This window comes from Lampetra fluviatilis, chromosome 23 (genome assembly GCF_964198595.1).
Source record: "Lampetra fluviatilis chromosome 23, kcLamFluv1.1, whole genome shotgun sequence".
Lineage (NCBI taxonomy): Eukaryota > Metazoa > Chordata > Hyperoartia > Petromyzontiformes > Petromyzontidae > Lampetra > Lampetra fluviatilis.
The window spans coordinates 4,462,332-4,481,793 of record NC_136297.1 but is presented as its reverse complement, the minus strand read 5'-3'; the positions used below and the strand labels follow the sequence as shown (position 1 = coordinate 4,481,793).

At 54.9% G+C, this 19,462-nt stretch overlaps 1 protein-coding gene across 1 annotated transcript; it reads left to right on the top strand.

Moving 5' to 3' along the window:
• Window positions 1-1,213: 1,213 nt before the first annotated feature.
• Window positions 1,214-17,413, top strand: LOC144940617 (serine incorporator 1-like). Its single transcript, XM_078866875.1, has 10 exons — window positions 1,214-1,428; window positions 3,197-3,358; window positions 3,898-4,091; window positions 5,178-5,257; window positions 6,918-7,055; window positions 8,048-8,217; window positions 11,444-11,534; window positions 12,267-12,447; window positions 12,968-13,240; window positions 13,790-17,413. The coding sequence occupies exons 1-10, from the start codon at window positions 1,390-1,392 to the stop codon at window positions 13,926-13,928; spliced, it is 1,467 nt and encodes a 488-aa protein (XP_078723001.1). The 5' UTR covers window positions 1,214-1,389; the 3' UTR covers window positions 13,929-17,413.
• Window positions 17,414-19,462: the final 2,049 nt, after the last annotated feature.

Sequence of the window (19,462 nt, the reverse complement as noted above, 5' to 3'; positions counted from 1 at the left end):
GACCCGTTACGCAATCGGGGCCCCTACCAACTGCGAGCTAAGCAGGGGGGGGGGTGTTGTCAAAACGAAATCTTCTAAATTAACATTGCTTAGGATTAAAATCAACCGAGGCTATTTGTTACGAAATAATTTGCTTTGTTAGTCATCTGTACAATATAAAAGCGAGCATTCGTGTGGCAAAGATGTAAATTGCAAACAACGTTAGTTCAATCGATTAGTTAATGTCCCCTGTTTTTTATTGACAACGTGGTACAATCGAGGCGTTACCATGGCGGCGCTCGCGCGTGATGACGTCACCGTAGAACGTTTAAGCTGGTGTCACTGCGGTGACGTCAACCAACACCGTTACGTAACGTGCGACAACGGCAATAAATGCGCGATGACGTCATCGCGTTGTTTTACCTCGCACGTGATTGTGTCACCGCAATCCTTGGGTGGTGAAAGGGGGGGGGTGAAGACGCCGTGCTTAATGGCGTCCCGTAACTTTACGTATGTCAACAACACCGCCGTGCGTGATGACGTAGCGACGACGCGTACGTGTCTTTGTCGAGAGACGCGGCTGTCCGGGCACAAGTTTGCTTGCGTCATTACGTTGCGTACGTCATTGCGTCAGTCCCGCGCCGTGACACGCACCACCTTTCGTATCGGCGGCTCGAGGTCGCGTACGTCATTGCGTCGCTGACGTCATTCCGTCAGCTTCGCGACGTCATCACGCACGTAAACTCGGCACGAGGTCGCGTACGTCATTACGTCGGCCCTGCGCCGTGATGTCATCACGCACGTAAACTCGGCACAAGGTCGCGTACGTCATTACGTCGGTCCTGCGCCGTGATGTCATCACGCACGTAAACTCGGCACGAGGTCGCGTACGTCTTTACGTCGGTCCTGCGCCGTGATGTCATCACGCACGTAAACTCGGCACGAGGTCGCGTACGTCATTACGTCGACCCTGCCCCGTGACGTCACCACGCACGTAAACTCGGCACGAGGTCACGTAACGTCATTACGTCGGCCCTGCGCCGTGACGTCACCACGCACGTAAACTCGGCACGAGGTCGCGTACGTCATTAAGTCGGCCCTGCGCCGTGACGTCACCACGCACGTAAACTCGGCACGAGATCGCGTACGTCATTACGTCACCCTGCGGCATGACGTCACCACGCACGTAAACTCGGCACGAGGTCGCGTAACGTCATTGCGTCACCCTGCGCCGTGACGTCATCACGCACGTAAACTCGGAAGAGCAATTACGGAATTCCCCTTCCCAGCGTCGCACGCAACAGTCGCAGCAGCAGCAACAACAACAACCGCGAACGAGCAGCAGCAGCAGGAGACTAAAGCAGAACTAAGAAGTCGTCCCAAGAGGAGCCGACGTACCACCCGCTCGCCATGGGAGCCGCGATTGGCATCTGCTCCATTGCGAGCTGGGTGAGTTGACATTTTTGTGTTTTTTTTGTCACGAGCGAGCGGGCGGGCGGAACACCGCTCATCATGGCCAGCTCCCTCGCCCTCATTGTCGTCGTCCTCGTCATGATCGTCGTCGGCAGCCATGGTCAATCCACTGCTGGATGGACAAGGCCCTCCCGTGTCACCGCCACCGTCTCTCGCGACCTCCCACGAGTGGCCTCGCTCCTGGCTCGCTCAGGGAGCCGAATGACCTCGGCATGGCGAAGGGTCCCCACGGCCTCGTCATGAGGGGTGGAGATCTTCTTGAACGTCTCTGATGATGGTGGTGGTGGTGGTCCATGAGGAGGGATTTGACGGTGTTCGTGGTGGCCGCGTTGTTAACGTGACCCCTGATAGAGAGGTGTGTTTGTGGGGTAAGATCGCGTAGATAATAACCCGCCACGGACATGTTCTTGGTTAAATTTCGATTTAAAGCTTTCGTGACTGCAGGGATTCATCTTCTTGGTTCTTTCGGTAAAGTCACGTAGAAGGGAAATAATAAAAATAAAACATAATAAAATTTAATTCTCACGACGTTTCGGCCACAACGCAAGCAGCCGTCCTCAGGTGAAGAACAGGTCTGTCGGAAAGACAGCGTCTGAAATGGGCACCACCAAGCTTGGCAGCGTATATTTAAGCTGGGTTAGGGGAGGAAGGGCGCCTTGACAAAGGAATTTGCATATCAACAGAGGAATTTAGCATATTTATGGGAATGCAGGTATGGGATTAGTCACTACTTGTGGAATGCGTAGGAGGTGGGGGGGGGTTCAAAGTCATTATGCCCGTGCATTATGTAGGATTTGCACAGACAATTGAGTAATCTTAACAAGTAAATGGCCACGTTTGAGACCAGAAAATCTGCAATGTTTATATTGGAGAAATCCTATAAAGCGCCGCCCTTTCACATGTCCAGTAGGGGCACGGGGTAAGGACGATACAGCAACAAACAGGACACAAAAACACGATGTCCTCACGTTCGGAATGCCCTTCTGGATTGGAGTTAACGTGTATTTTTAGTCATTGATTAATGATCTCTGAATCTATACGAGCCTATGGGTTTCTATCGAAGCCACTGGTGGCCAGGCTGAGACCATCAACTTCACTGCGCTTGAGAATCACAATTCTAGTGTTTTCGAGTCGTTGAGTTCCTCTGAATCACGTGTAATAGGATTAATTTAGCGCGGGGCCTATCATTTGCAAACACTTACGGGAATATTTTCAGACAGTAGCAAGGAATAGGGCCACAGGTAATAGGCGTTTTTTGGACGCTACATCTGCCACGGTTAATATGATTGGCGGACAGTAGGAGGGACGGATAATAGGGACGTGCATAAGAGGAGTTCTGTGGTTTCGGCGCTCACAATGGCCTCCTAATGCTGTCTGCACCTGCCTTGTGTCCCCTCGCCCCCCTCCCTCGACCCCCCCCCCCCCTGGCCCCCCTCCCTCGACCCCTCCCTCGCCCCCCTCCCTCGCCCCCCTTCTTGCCCCCCTCTTCACCCCCCTCCCTCCTCCCCCTCCCTCTCCTCGCCCCCCTCCTCACCCCTCCTCGCCCCCTCCTTCGTCCCCCTCCTCGCCCCCCTCGTCACCCCCCTCCTCGCCCCCCTCCTCACCCCTCCTCACCCCCCTCCTCACCCCCCTCCCTCGCCCCCCTCCTCGCCCCCCTCCTCGCCCCCCTCCTCACCCCTCCTCACCCCCCTCCTCACCCCCCTCCCTCGCCCCCCTTCCTCGCCCCCCTTCCTCGCCCCCACAGATCCCGTGCCTGTGTGGCCGCGCGTCCTGCTTGCTGTGCAGCTGCTGCCCCAGCGGCCGCACGTCGACGGTGACGCGCCTGGTCTACGCCTTCTTCATGCTGCTTGGCACCATCATGGCGGCCGTGATGCTGGCACCGGGGCTCGAGATTCAGCTCAAGAAGGTACGCGCTTTTGTGACTGTGCGTGCCTGTGTGTGTTACTGTGGGGAGCGGTAGTGTAGTGGTTAGCGCGCTGCGCTACGAACCCCTGCGACCGGAGTTTTATTCCCGCTCGTGGCCAACACTGTTGATGATTATATCTGAGCCGGGCCTAGATCGACTCAAATGAGTAGCTGGTGAGGTGTGTAAACATTCATTGCCACTAGGGAGACGAAGGCCACCGGGCGTGGCATTGGCCACACCGCCCTTCTGTGTGCCGTGCCGGCCTTCGTAGGTGCCGCTCGCTATAAACAGCACTTTGCCCAACAGCCTGTCAAAGGCCATGCAAGGATCCTTGTCTTTCAAATTTAATCGTCAGTACAATGCCCGCTATCATTCTCGTAGCGCAAGGCTGCAGCCTGCAGTAGTTTTAGCATCGGGTGGACGATGTTGCCTTGTATTCCCACTCACAGTGCGTGTGTGTATGTGTGTGCTTGCCCGTCTCTTCCCCCTCCTCCTGCCCTCTGCCTGCCCCCCCCCCCCCCCACACCGGCAACACGCAGGTGCCAGCGCTGTGCCACGGCGGCGCCGGCACGCAGGTGCCCGGTGTGCACGGCTACGTGAACTGCGACGCGCTCGTGGGATACGAGGCCGTGTACCGCGTGTGCTTCTCGCTCTCCGTCTTCTTCCTGCTGCTGTCGGTCATCACCATCAACGTGAAGACGAGCCGCGACCCTCGCGCCCACCTGCACAACGGGTCCGTGACGGGAGACACGCGACGCAGCCGAGCAATCATCGTGTTGATCACGGCGAACGGTTCTCGGCGGTGCCCGTAGCTGGGGGGGCGGTGCGGTGGCCCCTTTGCCTGTGACCCGGCACCGTGTAGGCAGCCGTACCCTGGCTCTGCCAGGAGAAGGTGGCGCACCGATAATGGGTTTCCTCCAGAGTTGGGGGATACACCAATCCCATACAGACGGAATACATCTTCTTGGTTCTTTCGGTAAAGTCACGTAGAAGGGAAGTAATAAAATAATAAAAATAAAACATAATAAAATAATTCTCACGACGTTTCGGCCACAACGCAAGCAGCCGTCCTCAGGTGGTGGTAGCCACCACCACCACCCGCTTAATCCCTTCTACGTGACTTTACCGAAAGAACCAAGAAGATGAATCCCTGCAGTCACGAAAGCTTTAAATCGAAATATAGACGGAATAGATGGATTCCACATTTTCCTATGCCGCTTTCTCCTGACGGGCCAGTGTACGGCTCCTCCTCAACGCTGCCTTTTGTGTTTAGTTTGTTGTCCTTCCCCCGCCACCTCCGATTTGCACGGTTGGTGACATACGGTGCGAAAGAAGTTCAGACATTCATACACTGCTCACGGGAAGGGAGTTTCACATCTGCGTGTGATCCATAAACCCTCGCTGACTCCTCCACAGCGCTGGGTTACAGGCCACAGGGAGCGTAGCCACCACCAACACCTGCTTAATCGCCATTAGCCAAATGATATTAGTCCGCACTTTGCCGTACTGCCTTTTCCTGGCGAGCCAGGAGTACTGCTCCTCTTTGATGCCCACCTACGGGGAAGGGATTTTCACACCATTTGTGCGGTGATCCTTCAGCCCCTCGCTGCTGCCTCCGGCACAGCGCTGGAGGATTGCAGGCAGCGTAGCCACCACCCGGCTGAAGAATTACCGTTTACCCCTCACCGCAACGGAATGACAGGGACGGACAGAGCCGGCGCACGTGAATTGTTGCAGCCGTCGTCGGAGAGAGCGTTGAAAATACACAGCAGTTTTTCCCCCGCCCCCCCCCACACTCACGCCGTCTGTTCTTCTGCAGGTTTTGGCTGCTCAAATTCCTCCTGCTCGTCGGCATCTTGGTCGGGTCCTTCTTCATCCCCAAAGGCGGCTTCACTACCGGTAAGTTGAAGCCTTGGCAACAAGCCACGACAGAAAGTCCTTTGTTTACGTCGCTCGCGTCGCTAGAACGTCGCCGATGAGTTAGGGAAGGTAAAGAAGGGGCGCCGCGGTAGCTATGAGATTTCGATTTGAAGCTTTCGTGACTGCAGCAGGGATTCATCTTCTTGGTTATTGCGGTAAAGTCACGTAGAAGGGAAATAATACAACAATAAAAATAAAACATTAAATAATTCTCACGACGTTTCGGCCACAACGCAAGCAGCCGTCCTCAGGTGAAGACCGGGTCTGTCGGGGAGACAGCGTCTGAATGAAACACCACCAAGCTTGGCAGCGTATATTTAAGCTGGGTTGGAAGGGGGCAAGGGAGCCTTGACAAAATAATTTGCATATCAAGAGGAATTTAGCATATTTATGGGAAATGCAGGTGTGTGATTAGTACTACTTGTGAAATGCGTAGGAGGTGGGCGGGGGGGTTTCAAAGTCATATTATGCCCGTGCATTATGCAGGATTAGCAGCATCAAAGGGAGGGGATAGGGGTAGCATTAATATTATGTTTTATTTTTATTGTTTTATTATTTCCCTTCTACGTGACTTTACCGAAAGAACCAAGAAGAGAGCTATGAGATGTTAACTCCCTCGCCTGGTATATAGGAGGTCGCGAGTTCGATCGCGACCCTGACGCCTGTTGTATATTTGGAGTTTGCGGATGTCTCTCTCTCTCTCCCTGTGATCGCGTGGATTTTTTCTCCTGGTCCTCTGGTTTTTCCCTCCACGTTTAGAATCGACATCACGCGTTTAGAGTATTTGGCGGCTGCTAGAAATTGCCACGTGATGATGAGCCACTTCATTGAGCTATAATTTGTGTGTGGCCAGGTAGCTTTTCAGTGGGCCTCACCTGGTAAAAAAAAAAGTGGTAGTTTCGTGAACTTCGATTTAAACTGCATTTATTCTCTATGCCACGGCGCCCCCTAGTGGGCTATCACCCCTCGGTGTTTACAACTTCGGCACGTATGGACTATGTTGAATTTATTTCACGTTGCACGTAGCCAACCGTACAAATCGGAGGTGCATGGCAAGGACAACAAACTAAACCGAAATGTAAAAGTGCGTAGCTCCCGTGGCTTCCTAATATCCATACTGGCTCCTGTGCGCTCCCCTCTTCTGCAGCCCATCTCTGGAGAGTACTCTATTACATTATATATTTAAACTGGTTCTATCATATCTTTTGAGTATCCTTTTTTTACTGTTGTCTTTTGGTACTTAACATTTTCGTCTACTAAATTTTGACCGCAAAATTACCCCCGGGAACATACACTAAATGTAACGGTAAAATAGGTTTAGGTCGACGTTTCGCCTAACGTCACATTTTCCAAGGACGCATCCCAAAAGTAAACGGAGGACTTGCTCTGGTGTGGGCGTATGTTCATCATCGTCGTCATTGCTTATTTCGTTCAACCAGAACGAAATTCAAATTTTCGAGAGTAAATGACTCCTACCCCTTCGAAATGTAACCGTACCGCCCATCAATAAAGTGGTAGCATTGTAATGCTGTCTCTCCTTCCACCATCCCCCCACCACCACACCCGCCCCCCACCGCCCACCACACCCTCCCCCCCACCCGCCCACCCACCCCCCTCCCCCGGTGACACCCTCCCCCAGCGTGGTTCTACGTGGGCATGGTCGGAGCGTTCTGCTTCATCCTCATGCAGCTCATCCTCCTGGTGGACTTTGCCCACTCCTGGAACGAGTCCTGGATCGAGAGGATGGAGGAGGGAAACTCACGCTGCTGGTATGCGGGTAAGTCGATCGCGCCCGCTCGCTCACCCGCCCGCTCACTCGCTCGCTCACCTGCCCGTCCGCTCACCCACTCGCTCACCCGCCCGCTCACTCGCTCGCTCACCTGCCCGTCCGCTCACCCACTCGCTCACCCGCCCGCTCACTCGCTCGCTCACCTGCCCGTCCGCTCACCCACTCGCTCACCTGCCCGCTCACTCGCTCGCTCACCTGCCCGTCCGCTCACCCACTCGCTCACCTGCCCGCTTACTCGCTCGCTCACCTGCCCGTCCGCTCACCCACTCGCTCACCCCGCCCGCTCACTCGCCCGCCCACTCTCGCTCACCCTGCCCGCTCGCTCACTCTGCCTGTCCGCTCACCCACTCGCTCACCCGCCCGCTCACTCGCCCGCCCGCTCTCGCTCACCCTGCCCGCTCGCTCACCCTGTCCACTCGCTCACCTGACCGCTCGCTCGATGACTCACCCTGCCTACCCCACTTCAAGCCCACCCATTCAGCCGTTCGACTCTCTCACCTACTCAATCCTTCGCTCACCCATTCACCCACTTGCTCACTCGCCTACCTGCCATCCTGCTCTGACGCTCGCTCTCTCCTTCACTTGTTCATCCACGAGCCCATTTACCCGCTTACCTGTCCACTTTACCTCTCTCCTGCTTACCCACTCACCTGCTCACCTCTTCACCCACTCTCCCACTAATGCATTCACCCATTCACCTGCTCGCCCACCTTCCCGTTCACCGGCTCACCCACTATTCCGTTTACCCTCTCACCCACCTGCCCATTCCTCCGCTTGCCAACTCGCCAACTCACCCACCTGCTCATTCCTCTGCTCGCCCGCTCACCCACCAGCCCCCATTCGGCGCGCACGGTGAACGCTTTAGACCATAAATGCACAGCGCGTGTGCGGCCTGACCCGGGGATGGTGATGGGGGGGGGGGGCCCGTGACTGGGATAGCGCCGTAACTCGCGCTCGTGGCGCCCCCCCCCCCCTCGCAGCGCTCATGACGGTGACGGTGCTGGGCTACGCGGTGTCGCTCGTTGCCGTCGTGCTCTTCTTCCTGTTCTACGCCGGCCACGAGAGCTGCGTCGCCAACAAGGCCTTCATCTCCGTCAACATGCTGCTCTGCCTCGCCATCTCCATCACCTCCGTGCTGCCCAAGATCCAGGCACGCGCGCACGTGGTCACACTCGCGCACACGCTCATGCGCGCTCACGCACGCTCGCGCACACTCACGCATGCACACATGCACATACACACACGCTCGCGCACACTCACGCATGCACACATGCACATACAACAACAACCGCCATTCGCCACTAAGTGGCGGTGACGTCACCACGACGCTTGTGCCAGGCCATGTGCACCTTGAGGCCACGTGAAGTGTCGAACGCCCGCTGGCAGGAGGTCACGGGGCAGACCCAGGTGCCACGGGTCGACTGACCTAGATGACCGAGATGACTGGCTGATGCACCACCTGTGCCCCCTACTGTACCAACTTGCTGTGCTTTAGCCACCCGGCGCTCCGCTCGTTGTTGTGAGCGTCGCTCCTCCGCCCTCCGTTGTTGTTGGAGGGCGACTGCCTCCAACTGCCCAGTAGCGTCCTTCACGAGCCTCCTCCACTGAGGCCGATCTTGACACCGCTGGTACCAGTCATCGGCAAGTCCACTTAGCTCCACGTCCTCCTGTACCACATCACTCCATCTCTTCTCTAGCCCGTGCCGCGCCCGTTTAGCCCCCTCGATCCGGCCGAACAAAAGTTGTTTAGGCATGCGGTGGCTGGGCATGCGGGCTACATGACCCAGCCAACGCAGCCTTGCCTGCCGGAGGAGCTCACTGATGGGACTTTGCCCAGATCTTTCAAGGACTTGTGAGCTCCTCACACAATCCAGCCTGGTTAAACCCAGGATGGATCGTAGGCAGGCCAGCCTAAATGTTTCCAACCGGCGAAGATGCTCCACTAGGGGGGTCCACGTTTCGCAAGCGTAGAGAAGGGAGGGAATGACCGTGGCCGAGAAGACCTGAAGCTTCGTGCGGAGCGACAGACCAGGTAGCTTCCACACAGCGTTACGCAACCGATGAAAAGATATTGCCGCTCGACTGATTCGGAGTGAGACCTCTGCTCATAAACTGGAGCCGGTCATAAGCACACTGCCCAGGTATGGGAAACTCTCCACTCTCTCCACAACTGCCCCATCACCAATTGGGAGTTGTGGGGGTGGAGTGTCCGATGGTACAAAATACCTTAGGCAGTTGCTTAGTTTTGGTGGGGCTGATGGTAAGGCCCCACCTCTTAGTGGCACGCTCCAGTCTCAGCAGCAGCGTCTCCAACTCCTCTTCTGAATGAGCAGCTATTACCAAATCATCGGCATACATAACGTGGTTGACCAATAGGGAGCCATCCCTTGATCGCACCCGGGCGTCGATCAGCCTCCCATTATATCTGTACCAAATGGAAATTCCCCCGGTACAGCTATTGAAGGCTTCACGAACTATGCAGTCGAAATAGATGTTAAATAATGTGGGAGCCAGAGGACATCCCTGTCGCACCCCAAGGTGTACAGGGAAAGGCTCCGACTCCCGGCCACGTAGTTTTACCCGGGCCCGCTCACCATCATGAAGGTCCTTAATGATCGTGAGCAGAGGGTCAGGGACTCCGAAAGCACGAAGAACAACCCAGAGCCCAGTCCATGCACATACACACACGCTCGCACACACACACGCGCACACGCACGCGCTCGCACACGCTCGCACACGCTCACACATGCACACGTGTGCTCATACATGCACGCTCACACATGCTCCCACATGCTCACGCACACACGTTCGCATGGTGCCCCAATCCAGTACACTTATTGTTATTCTTTCAATACAGGAAGTCAGTCCGGGAAGTCGTTCTGCCTTCCTGGATCGTTGCTTCTGACTTTCCTCTGCATCTTGCCATAAATTAAACAGGCGATACTAAAGGCAGCAAAATGTGTGGACTCGTGTACATCCTCACGGGATGGAGTGTTTTACCCGTCGCACGCGTGGGTTTCTCTCCCGGGGTGGTCTGCTCTCCTCTCACATACAAACGCTCGCTGTTAATTGACCGATAACACCTTAATAGCTAGAGGACCGCAGAGCTTGGGCGATCATTGGTAGCGCCGGCTCCTCACCACCTCTCTACGAGAGCAATGAGTGAGAACTCATTACGTCTGACGCAATCTCAAACGAAACATCCTATCGGATCGTCCGCTTCGTCAGCACCTGCTGCGGTGTGTAAACACTCGGCACTGGGGAGACAAAGGCTGCCGGACGTAGTCCTGGCCACCCCCAACCCGCTCTTGCGTGCGTCTCGCAGAGAGGGGTGGGTGAGCGACGGTAAACACATTCCTGCGGAGGGAGCTGGTAGGAACGTTGGGTTGCTCGGTCAATGGCCAGGGTCAACGGCGGCGTGGTGTATTCCGCAAATATGCCCGACTGTGAGGGCGGGCACAAGCCGGTGTGAGTAGGTTAAACGTTGAGTTTTATATGGGCACCACGGTGTGACCAGCCCCTCCCCACCCAGCCCCTCCCCACCCTCCCCACCCAGCCCCACCCTCCCCACCCAGCCCCTCCCCACCCAGCCCCACCCAGCCCCTCCCTGCACGACGGACGGACACAATAATCCCCTGTGGGCTGGTGGAACCAGGTGGTTCCTACCAGTATTGTCGAGAGCATTACTTTCTTCACGGTCTTCGCCGAGCTCCTGTCCGTATGAGGCCCAAAAGCACCAAGCGTCCAGCCACAAACAGCACCGATGGTGCTTTAGATGACAGGTAACCTCCCCCCCCTCGCCCCACTCCTTGTTAAGTGGAGCAAGGTTACGAGGGACCAAACACGATGACGCCATCCATGCCTGTCCCTGGGCTTCTCCTAGGTCAACTCGGCCTTAAATAAAGTGGGTACCTGCTGCGGTGTGTAGAACGTCGACACCGGGGAAACGCACAAAGGCCGGCCGGGCGCTGCGTGGTGCTGGCCGCACCCGCCCCGTCATGTGCCGTTGCTGGCCTTAATAGGTGCTGCTCGCTGACTGCACTTGCCCCCGTCAGTTTCTTGAAGGCTATACGGGGGATCTTTGTCTTTGTGCGCAGTGGTGGGGCACGGTGGGGAGCAGCAGTGCAGCGGTTATCGCGCCGCGCTACGAACCAGGCGGGCCGAGTTCCATACCTGTTCACGGCCAATGTCACTGACGATTATCTGAACCGGTCCTGGGCCTTTCCCCTAGGCTGACCCGGGCTCAAAAAGACATGCACCTGGTGCGGTGTGTGAACGTATCAGCACTGAGCATGGTGGTTGTGGCCACACCGCCCTGTCGTGCACCATGCCGCAAGGGGTTACACGGGGGGGGTGTTCTCTCTTTGTCTTTGTAGGAGGGGCAGCCCCGGTCGGGCCTACTGCAGTCCTCCATCATCACCCTCTACACCATGTACCTCACCTGGTCGGCGATGAGCAGTGAGCCAGGTACCCATCGCGAACGATGCGTGAAATTATTTATTTGACGTTCCCCACATTGGTGTGACGTTATCTTCCTCCGCCTGGTTTGCAGGAGGTCAGGGGTTCGATCCCGACCCTGATGCCTGTATATTTTGAGTTTGCGTGTCTCTCTCGCCGTGGTCACGTGGAATTATATTTTTTTTTATCCGGGTCCTCCGGTTTTTCCCTCATCATTTTTGAAACATGCATTTAGTTTATTTCGGATGATTTTGCTGCTATAAATGTCCACGTGATGATAAGCCACTTCGTTGAGCTACCATTTGTGGCCAGGTCGCTTCTGAAAAATAAGTTAATAGCTCAGTGGGCTGCTTGCGTTGTGGCCGAAACGTCGAGAGAATTATTTTATTATGTTTTATTTTTATTATTTTATTACTTCCCTTCTACGTGACTTTACCGAAATAACCAAGAAGATGAATCCCTGCAGTCACGAAAGCTTTAAATCGAAAGATCAACATTGTTTAGTTTAATTTCCTTTTTTAAGTGTTTACTTTTCCCGTATTTTGCACTTCGTGTTTTTTGTAGCGTTTGTCGTCGTAACATTGTGACCCCGTGCCCCGACAGGACATCTGTGAAAAAGAGCTTTATAGCTCTTCGGATTCCTTCTCCAGTTTAAAATAAAGATTTTGATTCGGCCGTTGAGATCTATCGAGGAGCGAGGACCGCGCACGACTTTTACTTGAATGTTTTCTCCCTGCGCAGAGCGCACCTGCAACCCCAGCCTCATGTCGCTGATGACGACCATCTCGGGGGGCGCGGGGGGCCACGTGAACACCACGACCCCGGCCCCCACGACCTCCGCCGTGCCGGCGTCGCCACAGTGGTGGGACGCGCAGAGCATCGTGGGCCTGGTCGTCTACCTGCTGTGCGTCCTCTACTCCAGGTGAGCCGCCACACCGCCCGCTGCTCACCACGGCTGTGGTGGTGGTGGTGCTGGTGGTAGTGCTGGTGGTGGTGCTGGTGGTGATGCTGGAGTTGCTAGTGCTGATAGTGGTGCTGATGGTGGTGCTTATGGTAATGGGATGTGGTGCTGGTGATGCTGATGGTGGTGTTAGTGGTGGTGGTGCTGATAGTGGTGGTGGTGCTGATGATGGTGGTGTTGTTGGTGGTGCTGGTGGTGCTAATGGGAGGTGGTGCTGCTCGTGGAGGTGCTGTCGTTGATAATAGTGGTGTTGTTTATGGAGGTAGTGGCAGTAATTGAGATGGAGGTGCTACTGGTAATGAAGGTGGTGCTGGTGGTGCTGGTGGTCTGAATAGAGATGGTGGTGATCATGTCTCTTTGTATTTCCATCTCTTCACATTTTTGCCTCCATCTCTATCTCTCACATTGCACTCTCTCTCTCACCATCCCCATCTCTCTCCCCGTCTCTGCCCGCGTCCCGTCCCTCCCCCCCCCCCGCCAGCATCCGCACGTCGAGCCACAGCCAGGTGGGGCGGCTGACGCTGTCGGGAGACGAGTCGGTGCTGGTGAACGAGGGCGGCTCGGCGGACGAAGGCGTCGCCGTCAAGTCGGGGAGCGGGCCGGAGGGCGAGGAGGAGGGCGACGAGGAGGGTGGCACGGTGCGCCGGGCCCAAGACAACGAGGCGGGCGGCGTCACCTACAGCTACTGCTTCTTCCACTTCCTGATGTGCCTCGCCTCGCTCTACATCATGATGACGCTCACCAACTGGTACCGGTGAGCGCTCCGCCGTGCACCGCCGCCGAGCCGAGCCGGGAGGCGCCACGTCGGGGGTTTTCTCTTTGCTTACCGGTGAAGTACGTGAGCCGTGGTGTGGAGACGCGGTGCAGGTGACGCTGTAGTGACGCTGTGACCTCACCGCGTAGCAACTGTCAACCACGCGAGGTGGACGAGTGGAGACGCGGTGTAGGGTGACATGGTAGTGACGCTATGTCCTCACCACGTACCGACTGACGTCACGCGTGGTGAACGAGTGGAGACGCGGTGCAGGTGACGCGGTAGTGACGCTGTGACCTCACCGCGTACCGACTGACGTCACGTGCGGTGAACTCGTCATAAAGGCCCAGCCCTGGCCCTGCTGGGCCCCGAGACAGATTCATCCGTCTTGTGAGACCAGCAGCAGCATATGACGGTTTGGTGCCTGGCTTGACTCTCCTTCTCCATCTCTCCCCGCTTCCCATGCCTCTCTCTGTCTGTGTCTCTGTTTATCCCGTCCATCTCTCTCCCCTTCCTCTCCACCCCCCCCCCCCACCGTGCCTCTACCAGGCCGGACGTGGACGGCAAGACGATGGTGACGTCCTGGCCGTCCGTCTGGGTGAAAATCTCCAGCAGCTGGATCTGCCTGGGTCTCTACACCTGGACCCTTATCGCCCCGCTCATTCTGTCCGACCGCGAGTTCGACTGATGGGTCATCGGGTCACCGGGTGCACCAGGTCACTGGGTCACGGGCGTACCCGGGGTCGGCACCGATGCTTTTCACACGCACACACGTACACACGCACACACGCACACGTACGCGCACACACATGCACGCGTACACACGCGCGCACATGCATACAACAAAGGCTGGGTGGCCAGCTCCACGCCTGGCTACCTTTTTCTCCCTAGTGACGATGTTTGCACATCGCACCGGGTACTCATTTGAGGCTGGGTCGACCTAGGAGAGGTCCAGGACCGGTTTAGATAATCGTCACCGGTGTTGGTGGCCGTGAGCGGGAATGGAACTTCTGTAGCCGGGGTTCATCGCGCAGCGTTGCACTAACTACTACACTACTACTCGACGCACGTGCACGCACACATACGCGCACGCACATAGGCGCACGCACAGACACACGCACAGACACACGCACAGACACACGCACAGACACACGCACGCACACACACACGCGCACACACACGCACACGCACACATACACGCACACACACACGTACACACGCACACACACGCACAGGTCTCCCTGCACCAAGGGGCTTTGTTTTTTGTGGCTGGGTGTGTAGCGTTTCGGCAGGTTTCAGAGGGGACGGTGGATATTCCACATTCCTATGACAGGAAAGATTTTGTCCAGAAGCGTGGCCCACATATGTATACTTCCAGCATCGTCGTGAAAGGAAGGAGCCATGGTCAATCCACTGCTGGATGTGAAGGCTTCCCCGGTTGACCGCCGCCCACCTGCGGTTCCCGTACCCGCACACAAACACGGCGACACACACGCGTTAACATACGTTCGTGCGGCCCTCGTCATAGGAATGTGGAATTTTCACCACTGGCTCTGCACCACTGGATAGAGATTAGTGCATTTTGTTTGTGCGTGGAAACGCAGTGAATATTTTTCTACGCGGTGAATGCGCACGCACACCGCACCTCCGACTATCACGGTTGGCTACGTACGGTGCGAAAGAAGTTCAACATACGTAAATACACGCACACAGTATATACCAGGGGTGGCGAAACCATGCCCCCTGATAAGTTCATATACCACTGCATCGAGACACAGCTTATTATTAACTTTGAAATATAACTTTAGTTGACACGGGGGTGGGGAATGTGAGGAAGCAACCGAGGGGCGCTCCCGCGGTTATTCTAAACTTTTTCAATAGACAGGACTGTAACTTTTGTTTGATACGAGGGGAGAAAATCTGCGGAAGCGTCAGAGCGCCGTCCCAGTGACACTCGCGCTCGGGCTGCAGAAGCCAAGCGTGGGTTGGTTGCCCTCTGGGCGCGCTTCCGCAGATCTCTACAGCCAACCTGCTCCAGCTAAACCGGGGTGGGCTTTGACAAACCCAGTGTGGCTCTTGGCCCTTGGAGGGTTTTCAGGCTCGGGACATTTGGTGGTGGTGGCTAGCACTGGGCATCGGCAACTCCCCAAGTCAGAGCTGAGCTGTGGTGGTGGTGGGGGAGGGGCTGTCACAGAGTGGTGGTTGAAGGGGTTCCATTGCATAATAAATAATAGGTGGTGTGTAAAAATGAGCTCAAATAAAAAATGCTAATTAAAGAAAAGTCCCAAGTCTCTCTTACACGTTCTGTATCTCGCTTGTCATCATACCCGCATCTTTCTTATTTTTTTCTAATCGCGCGACATCTTTCATCTCTCTCGTGTCTCCATCTGTCTTCGCTTGCTTCTCTCTGCTCGATCTCACTCACGTGTCTCTGTCTTGGCCGTGTCTCTCGGCTTGTCATCTCACCGTACATCTCCATGTCTACATTTCTACGCCCCACGTTTGTTTCTCTCAAATCTCTTCTGTCATCTCACTGGGAGTTTATACACTTAAGGGGCAGGGGGGGGTGCGGAGGTAACCCCCTTAATTGATTTCTGCTGAGACCCCCCCCCACCACCCCCGATGAGCCAACACCACCACCACTGCACCACCCCTGGTTTGTACCCTGCACAAAACGCTATCCGCTCTGTTGCATGTGCATTGCTTTGTTATAATCGCTCTTGGGGAGTTGGTAATCGGTGGACGCGGCGGGATGACGACGGTGTGCGGTCTACTTACGAACGAGTTCGGTTCCAGTGGTCTGTTCGTAAGTCGATTTGTTCACAAGTCCAACTGTACTCCCGTCGATTCCAAACGTGTTGTACGGCGTGTACACTAAACACGGGGGAATGGCTTTGAAAGTTGTATAATCTCTTCTTGGTTCTTTCGGTAAAGTCGCGTAGAAGGGAAATAATAAAATAATAAAACGTAATAAAATACAATTCTCACGACGTTTCGGCCACAACGCAAGCAGCCGTCCTCAGGTGAAGAGCAGGTCTGTCAGAAAGACAGCGTCTGAATGCCATTCAGACCTGTTCTTCACTTGAGGACGGCTGCTTGCGTTGTGGCCGAAACGTCGTGAGAATTGTATTTTATTATGTTTTACTTTTATTATTTTATTATTTCCCTTCTACGTGACTTTACCGAAAGAACCAAGAAGATGAATCCCTGCAGTCACGAAAACTTTAAATCGAAATTGTATAATCTCCTCTAGATGTAGATGCCACTGGTTCTTCACGGTCTTGCAAATGTAGATGCCACTAGTTCTTCACGTTCTTGCAGATGTAGATGCCACTGGTTCTTCACGTTCTGTAGATGTAGATGCCACTAGTTCTTCACGTTCTGCAGATGCAGATGCCACTAGTTCTTCACGTTATGCAGATGCCACTAGTTCTTCACGTTCTACAGATGCACATGCCACTGGTTCTTCACGTTCTTGCAGATGTAGATGCCACTGGTTCTTCACGTTCTGCAGATGTAGATGCCACTAGTTCTTCACGTTCTGCAGATGTAGATGCCACTGGTTCTTCACGTTCTACAGATGCAGATGCCACTAGTTCTTCACGTTCTGCAGATGTAGATGCCACTAGTTCTTCACGTTCTGCAGATGTAGATGCCACTGGTTCTTCACGTTCTTGCAGATGTAGATGCCACTGGTTCTTCACGTTCTTGCAGATGTAGATGCCACTGGTTCTTCACGTTCTGCAGATGTAGATGCCACTGGTTCTTCACGTTCTGCAGATGTAGATGCCACTGGTTCTTCACGTTCTGTAGATGCAGATGCCACCACCGCCATCTATTTATTGCACGGCGGTTGAACTTACGACTCTCGGTCCGTACAGGCAACTGGACATACGGACGGGTTTGTTCGTATCTCTGAAAGTTCACAAGTCGAATGTTCGTAAGTGCAGGAGTCCCTGTACTTGCACCACTCCTGGTCTGTACCCTGTACTCGATGCTACCCGCTGTTTTGTTGTGTGCATTGCTTCGTTATGATCACTCTTTGGGAGTTCTTGGTAATCGGTGGGCGCCGCGGGTTGACGTCGCTGTGCTGTCACGAGCACTTTGCGTCGTTCCTGAGCACGCTTTGAATGCGATGTTGATTTCGGAAAGTAAAAGAAAATGTTTGCTGTTCATCGCCATGCGAGTTTGTGTGTGCGCACGTGTATGAGCGGCCCGAGTTCGATTCCCGCTCACGGTCAACACCGGTGATGATTATCTGAACCGGTCCTGGGCCTCCCTTAGGTAGACTCAGCCTCAAATTATTACCTGGTGCGGTGTGTAAAAACATCGTCACTGGAGAGACAAAGGCGGCCGGGCGTGGTGTTGGCCACCCACCCCCTCGCGTGCCGTTCCGGGCTTCGTAGGTGCTGGCTAACAGCACTTGCCCCCAACAGTCTGGTACGGCTATACGGGGGATCTTTGTCTTTGTGAGCAAGAGTAGCGATGTGGACTCCCAACGCCGCGTCGCTCCTCGCTGTCGTAGAAGGAGGACGACTGAGAGGGAGAGGACGACTTGTAGGGAGAGGATGACTCTTGAGTCTGAGGATGACTCCGAGAGAGGGAGGATGACTCGAGAGGACAGAGAGGGGACGACTCAAGAGAGAACGACTCTGAGAGAGGGGACGACTTGGAGGACGACTCGAGAGAGAACGACTGAGAGAGGGGACGACTTGGAGGACGACTCAAGAGAGAACGACTCTGAGAGAGGGGACGACTTGGAGGACGACTCAAGAGAGAACGACTGAGAGAGGGGACGACTTGGAGGACGACTCAAGAGAGAACGACTGAGAGAGGGGACGACTTGGAGGACGACTCGAGAGAGAACGACTGAGAGAGGGGACGACTTGGAGGACGACTCGAGAGAGAACGACTGAGAGAGGGGACGACTTGGAGGACGACTCGAGAGAGAACGACTCTGAGAGGGGACGACTTGGAGGACGACTCAAGAGAGAACGACTGAGAGAGGGGACGACTTGGAGGACGACTCGAGAGAGAACGACTCTGAGAGGGGACGACTTGGAGGACGACTCGAGAGAGAACGACTGAGAGAGGGGACGACTTGGAGGACGACTCGAGAGAGAACGACTGAGAGAGGGGACGACTTGGAGGACGACTCGAGAGAGAACGACTGAGGGGACGACTTGGAGGACGACTCAAGAGAGAACGACTCAGAGAGGGGACGACTTGGAGGACGACTCGTAGAGACTCGGAGGCACCAGGAGGATGACCCACAGACAAGTGGAAAGGCAGCGGCAGCCTCATAGTGAGGCGGCGCTCCCAAAGATTGCCCAAGCTCTGGCAGTCCTCTATATTAAGGCGTTTAATGACGGGTGTTTATTATACGTGCGGGAGGAAACTGGGTGCCCGTAGAAAATACACGTGCGGAAGACGGAAACACTATCCCACACACTGTCCCATAGACTATCCAATAGACTATCCCATAGACTATCCAATAAACTATCATCATAGACTATCCTCAACACTCCCCATACATCTTCTTGGTTCTTTCGGTAAAGTCACGTAGAAGGGAAATAATAAAATAATAAAAATAAAACATAATAAAATAATTCTCACGACGTGAGAATTATTTGACTCTGCCTTCTCGACAGACCTGTTCTCCACCTGAAGACGGCTGCTTGCGTTGTGGCCGAAACGTCGTGAGAATTATTTTATTATGTTTTATTTTTTTTTATTATTTTCCTTCTACGTGACTTTACCGAAAGAACCAAGAAGATGAATCCCTGCAGTCACGAAAGCTTTCAATCGAAACTCCCCATACACTATCCCATACTTTCTCCTGGCGAGTCGCCAGGGTACGGCTCCTCCTCATTCTCCTGCACGCCCACAGAAGAGGAAGAGTTTCACATCATCATCAACATCATCTGTGTGGTGACCCACCAACCCCTCGCTGCTGCCTCCACAGTTCCGGGTAAGTCACCGCCTGGCTCGGTGTGCAGGTGTTCCTGCTGCGGTGGGTAAACATCGGGAAGACAAAGGCGGCCGGGCGTGGTGCTACCTCCACAACCCCCCGCCCCCGTTCACAACGTGTCGGCCTTCATAGGTGCTCGCTAGCAGCACTTGCCCCCAAAAGTCTTAAGGCTATACGGGGGATATTTGTTGTCTGGGGTGTGTTCCACCAGAGTCTCGATATTCATCACCACGCCTCCGAGCCCATATTGG